At 46.9% G+C, this 6,644-nt stretch overlaps 1 protein-coding gene across 1 annotated transcript in view; it reads right to left on the reverse strand.

Moving 5' to 3' along the window:
- The window catches only part of Mlkl (mixed lineage kinase domain-like), an 18,119-nt gene extending 13,759 nt beyond the window's left edge, over nucleotides 1-4,360 (reverse strand). Inside the window, exons 1-3 of the mRNA XM_013012688.1 lie at nucleotides 4,281-4,360; nucleotides 2,359-2,799; nucleotides 600-650 (exon numbers count right to left, since the gene is read on the reverse strand). Coding sequence (XP_012868142.1) covers nucleotides 600-650; nucleotides 2,359-2,799; nucleotide 4,281 — 493 coding nt within the window. The 5' untranslated portion in view covers nucleotides 4,282-4,360. The remainder of the gene's footprint in view (nucleotides 1-599; nucleotides 651-2,358; nucleotides 2,800-4,280) is intronic.
- Between the last annotated feature and the right edge of the window lie 2,284 nt (nucleotides 4,361-6,644).

Genomic DNA, 6,644 nt, shown 5'->3' on the forward strand with positions numbered 1-6,644 from the left:
TTTATTGGAGATAGGAGTCTCACGGTCTCTCCTGCCCGGGCTGGCTTTGAACCGCGATCCTCAGATCTCAGCCTCCTGCGTAGCTAGGATTACAGGCGTGAGCCACCAGCGCCCGGCGCCACTTCCAGTTTTATCTGTTATGTGGTAGTGAGGAATCAAACCCAGGGCTTCATGCATGCTATGTAAACACTACCACCAAGCCACATTCCCAGCTATGTCTCTTTTCTTATTGCCTCTCTTCCTGTCTATGAGGAAAGTGGTCTTTCTCCACCACAAGCTCATCTTATAAGCCAAAATAAACCTTCTTTCCTTGGGTATTGTTACTGTAAACAGAAAGCTGACTGATACAGGTGCTATTCATTTAAAGGAAGAATTTAGCATTTTGACATCAGGAGATACCTTGCTGGTCAAAAGTACTCTTCCCAATACTACTCCATGGACAAGAATGGGTTATATGAACACATGTGAAAATCTGTAAGCTGCTTTCAGCCAGCTAGCACAGAAACTGATCGGGGCAAGGGTAGGGAAAGCTAGAGTTCCTTGAAAACAGATGATTACAAAAGGAGAAGCTGATTACAAAAGGATACATGACAACTTACGTTTCAAGGTATTCTGAATTTCTTTCAGGGTAGCTTCTAGATTTTTATTTTCTGCAGGCAAAAGGGCAATGAATATTCAGAAGTGCTAACTAGAACCACATGCTAACCATAATCAAAATGTCATCACATCATCAAGATACCATTTTTTGTCGTTATTGTTATTGTCATGGGGCCTGAACTCTGGGCCTGGGTACTGTCCCTCAGCTCTTCAGCTCAAGACTAGTGCTCTACCACTTGAGCCACAGAGCTGCTTCTGGCTTTTTCTGCTTATGTGGTGCAGAGGAATAGAACCCAGGGCCTCATGCATGCAAGGCAAGCGCTCTACCACTGAGCCACCTTCCCAGCCCCAAGATACCAATTTTTATCTATCATAGACATTGTGAAAAGAAATAACTATAAAATAACTATTATAACTAAATAACAATATTTAGCTATCTGTAGCAAACTACACAGGAAACGCCTGAATGGAAAACCTGGCTTTAGGTTGCTTTGGCTAAGAAAGAAAGCGGAAGATCAGTCACTTCCCAGTGGTAGCAGTACTTTGAAGCTACACCAAGTTCCAACATGGCTGTGGCTGCTTTGGGAATGGGAATCCCGGTCAGCATGGAAGTACCATAGTGCTGAGAGCATACCTAGGGGAAAGCCCCTTTGGAGGGCCTCATGGACTTTGCCTGAATAAACTTGTTTCTGGAAAACATTATACTGATGATACTGTTTTAACTAGCAGCATAATAAAACCACTCCTAAGTTATATAATACCTCACAGTGACCCACATTCCCAGCTTCCCAGAAGTGGATAATTATTTTCTTTTCCTTCCTTCCTTGCTTTCTTTTTCTTTTTGGTCTAAGACCAGGACTCAAACTTGATGCCTGATTCTTTTGCTAATTGGCTAGCACTCTACGAATTGAGCCATATTTCTAACCCAGAACTGGAAATTATAAAGACACAGGATCTTCAGTACTAAAATTAAGAAAGTCTCAAATGGAAAAATTGGAGAAACAATCTCATCCATTATTGATAGAAAAGATAGTTGGGCAACCTTTATTTAACTAACTCTACCAAAATTTAAAATGCCCTCTTCTTTGATCCTGCAATTAGAGCTTGTAAGTCCATTGCATGAAATAGATCCTAGTTACCTGAAATGCAATCAAATATTCTGTGAGATAAATATGCTTACTGGTGGTTAGCAGATGTTAAAGACTTTTTTGTGCCAGTCCTAGGGCTTGAACTCAGGGCCTGGACACTGTCTCTGAGCTTCTTTTGCTCAAGGTTAGCACACTACCACTTGAGCCACAGCTCCACTTCCAGCTTTTTCTGTGTATGTGGTACTGAGGAATTGAACCCAGGGCTTCATGCATGCTAGGCAAGCACTCTACCACTAAACCACATTCCCAGCCCAGATGTTAGGATTTCTTTCTTTCTTTTTTCTTTTTGGGCGGTCATGGGGCCTGAACTCTGGGCCTGGGCACTGTCCCTCAGCTCTTTAACTCAAGGCTAGTGCTCTACCACTTCAGCCACAGTGCCACTTCTGCCTTTTTCTGCTTATGTGGTGCTGAGGAATTGAACCCAGGGCCTCATGCATGCAAGGCAAGTACTCTACCACTGAGCCACCTTCCCAGACCAGATATTAGGATTTCTGAACCACAAATATACTGTTCAAACTTCATCCTTCCTGCTCCAAAGGTAGAGTAAACCGAAGTGAGATTAAGATGCTCCCAATTGCATCCTCTCCCTGAGCTTGGAAAACCCTCAAGTTACCTAATTCTCTGAGCCTTTGGTGGGATTGCTTATCCTCCAGTACATCACTCTGATCTTCCTTTTCCCAGGAGCAGAGAAAATGCTGATCAATCTGAAGTGTCATGGAGAACACCTCCCAGACATTTCTCAACCTCTCATTCACTTCCTGGAACAGTATCTTATCTTTGTCCGCACTTAGAAACCTGTAGAAGTTGGTTTTCTTGTTGAAATGTTCTATCTGCTGCTTAGCTTCCAGCAGAGCCCGTTTAAAATCGTCCAGGACTTTGATGATGTGTTCAGACAGGTTCCTTTCTCCTTGGTCCTGAAGACTCTGCAAAGCCCGTATGAGGCCCTTCACACGCTCTCCTAGACGCTCACTCTGTTTCTTGCAGTACTTCATCTTTTCACACTGTTTGTAGACCCCTTGGCCCAAGGCAATGATCGGCCCCAGTTTATCCATCACTGAAAGAAAAAGATGGAATAGGTTAAAGTCCCAGAATCTCCTGCACATTTATTACAGTGCTAAAAGAGTCTCTGGCATTTTCATGTAAGGTAGAGATGATGTCATACCCACCACATCTGTTCTGCCCACCACTTCTGTTCCAGCATCGCAGAGCTCAAGCTGGAAGTGTTGGTCTAGCGACCACTGCATTTTAATTTCTAGGAACTTACATGGTAGAAAAGTCGGTATGTGAGCTGTGACTGTGGCTTGCCTAGCATGCATGAGGCCCTGGGTTTGATTCCTCAGTACCACATAAACAGAAAAAGCTGGAAGTGGTGCTCTGACTCAAGAGGTAGAGTGCTAGAGCGTTGAGCAAAAGATGCTCGGGCTGGGAAGGTGGCTCAGTGGTAGAGCGCTTGCCTTGCATGCATGAGGCTGTAGGTTCAATTCCTCAGCACAAAAAGCGGGAAGTGGCATGTGGCTGAAGTGGTAGAGCGTTAGCCTTGAGTTGAAGAGGTGAGGGACAGTGCTCAGGCCCTGAGTTCAAGCCCTAGGACTGGCAAAAAAATAAAAAGAGAAAGAAAAGAAAAGAAAGGAGCTAGATGTTTGTAGAGGAATGTAAACGTAAAATGAAATAACCCTAAGAATATATCCAGATGTTACTTGTAGTGAAACAATGAGGAAATGCTCATTTTCAAAGTGAAAGAGTTGGGTGTGGCTCAAATGTTAAAGAGAGCCTTGCCTGGCAAGTCCTAGGCCTGGCGTTCAAACTGTTCCTCAACCCCCTCCCCAAAGCGGGAACAAATCTTAAAAAAATGAACCCACTTTGACTACTCAGGAGGCTGAGATTTGAAGATTGCACTTCAAGGCTAGCCCAGTCAGAACAGTCCATGAGACTCTTATCTCCAATTAACCACCAGAAACCCGGAAGTGGTGCTGCGGCTCAAGTGGTACAGGGCTAGTCTTGAGCTGAAGAGCTCAGGGAACAGCACCCAGGCCCAGAGTTCAAGCCCCACGACCGACCAAAAAACACAAACAAACCAATAACAACAATAACAATCAAAATTGAGCTATCTTCAGCCTCTCCATCCAAGTAATATAATACAATAAGATACTATGAGTCCACCAGGCATCCTCATTGAATCGTCGGCTTCCCTCCACTCTCCACTCACACCCAGGGCCAGAAATGGGCTCCAGACAATGAGAAGAACTGTCATCCCTTGAGACCCGAAATCAGGGCTGGTGGGAGTGCTCTCCAGTCCAGGGCAGCTCAGACCGGTCTGAGCCAGGTCAGGTCCACAGCCTCCGCCCCTCTGCCTTCTTCACCCCCGATTCTGTCCTGCCTTGGCACAGGTAGGTAGCTCCCTCCTCCATCCCCTGAGCGGAAACCACAGTCGCCCTGAGTTCCTGGAATTGGGGGGCCTCCACCAGGCTTTCCCTTCTCTGCTCGGCCCCGATCTCCCCTCCCAATCCGTGTACCCCAGGTTCCCCGAGCGCTCACTCCGGGGATTAGTGGCGGTGGTCCCGCGTCCCGGCGCCCCTTCCTCGGATACTTGGCCTGCGCGCTGCGCGCTGCGGGACCTGCGGTTCCGTTTCCTCTAAAGCGAAACCGTGGTCACCCCAGCTGCATCCAGCCCAGCCCTGGGTCCCAGCCAGCCTGCTGGGCGGCCCCGGAAGCCAGCACCGAAGAAGAAGGCCAGGGAAGGCGTGGCATGCCTCTTCGGGGCTCCCAGCTGCCAACTGCCTAGAACTGAGGCCCTGGGGCCCTGCCCTTTCCAGGTAACTCCCGGTAACGCTGAGCCAGCGCCGCCCTTCCGTCCTCCGGTCCCTTCCCAACAGCGGCCTCAGATTCCCTGGGGACTGGGAGAAGATGACTCCAGGGAACGGGTACCACCAGGATATACTATATGGGCAGGCTGGAAGTTGAGCCCAAACCAGCAACTAAGATTCTGTTTCTTTGAGCTGAATTCTACGGTTTTGTTTGGTTGGTTTGGTTTGGTGACAGAGTGTGGCTGTGTCTTTTAGATTGGCCTCAAACTCAGATTTCCTGAGTGCTGGGAAGAAAGCTCTGAACTACCATGCCTGAGGTACTACATAAATAAACTTGGGGAACCGGAGAGCAAAAAGAGGCAAGTATCTCCCAGATTTGCCTGACAGGTTTGGCTTCAAACAGAGATCCTCAGATCTCAGCCTCCTGAGTAATTACAATTACAGGCGTGAGCCACCAGCACCCAATAGAGTTTATATTTTCTATATATAAATTCTTTGTCAGATAATGTCATTTCCAAAGGGTGGAAATAATTGGACAAAAAAAAAAAAAAAGAATATGGGCCAGGCACTGGCTCACACCTCTAATCGTAGCTACTCAGGAGGCTGAGATCTGATTATTGTAGTTCAAAGCCAGCCCAGGCAGGAAAGTCCCTGAGACTCTTATATCCAGTTAACTACCCAAAAGCCAGAAATGGAGCTGTGGCTCAAAGTGATAGAGCATGAAAGCTCAGGTACAATATCCAGGCCCTGAGTTCAAGCCCCAGGACCAGTACACACAGAAAGAATATAACCTAAACCTCGTACACAATACAAATAACCTAAATGGATCATAGATTTTTTTTTTTGTTTTTTGGTCCAGTCGTGGGGCCTGAACTCTGGGCCTGGGCGCTGTCCCTCAGCTCTTTAGCTCAAGGCTAGTGCTCTACCACTTGAGCCACAGCGCCACTTCCGGCTTTTTTCTTTTTGCTTATGTGGTGCTGAGGAATCGAACCCGGGGCCTCAGGCATGCAAGGCAAGCACTCTACCACTGAGCCACCTTCCCAGCCCTGGATCATAGATTTAAAAGATCAGCTATATTGTGTGAGCCACCAGTGCTTGGCTTTCAAAAAGCTCTTTATCCACTTGCAGCACTTAGAGAGGTAGCGTTCTCTTTGGGTCACTCTTATCTTGAGGCTATAACTCTTTGGGTCTGTAACAGATCATCTGCTCTCTGTCCCTCTGGCCTGGATTTCAGTGGTGGTGGAAGGTTCTGTGGAACTCTGTGTCAACCTCAGTTGCAGCCACCGTTCAGTGGGAAACTCCCAAAAGCCAACACCCTACTTGTACTGATGGCCCTCCACGTCAAGCACACTCCTCCATCTTCCTGCTTTTGCACAGGACCTTTGTCAAGGCCAGGGAAATCTGCTTGGTTCGTGCGATGGTTTGAATGTGATTGGTCCCCACCAAAACTCACATTGAGCTTTAATTCCCCAATGTAAGAGAAGTCTTTAAGATGCAGTAACGCTGTCTTGGGGTATTTCTATGCAAACCTGGAACTTCCCCTTGAATCCTTCTCCCCACATGCTTTGCCATGGTACCATCTACTATAATAGGATGCAACCAGAGGCCAAACAGATGGAGCTACTAGATATGGGATTCTTAGCTTCCCAAATAAGTGTCTTTTCTTTATAAAATATCCAGTCTCAGGCATTTTGCTATAGCAATATGAGATGAACTATGACAGTTTGTATGATGGAGGTAGACATTAATTGTGTTTATGTGTGTGTGGGATTTGATGTGCCTAAGACAATCTTAAACCAGTGTGGGTGGAAATGACAGGTAAATGTTCCCCTTTTCATTCTTTTTTTTTTCTTTTTGGCCAGTCCTGGGGCTTGAGTCAGGGCCTGGGTACCATCCCTGAGCTTCTACTTTTTTTTTTTGGACTGGTCATGGGGCCTGAACTCTGGGCCTGGGCGCTGTCCCTCAGCTCTTCAGCTCAAGGCTAGCACTCTACCACTTTTGCACCACTTCCAGCTTTTTTCTTTTTGCTTATGTGGTGCTGAGGAATTGAACCCAGGGCCTCAGGCATGCAAGGCAAGCGCTCTACCACTGAGCC

Source organism: Dipodomys ordii, unplaced genomic scaffold, assembly GCF_000151885.1.
Source record: "Dipodomys ordii isolate 6190 unplaced genomic scaffold, Dord_2.0 Scaffold18, whole genome shotgun sequence".
Lineage (NCBI taxonomy): Eukaryota > Metazoa > Chordata > Mammalia > Rodentia > Heteromyidae > Dipodomys > Dipodomys ordii.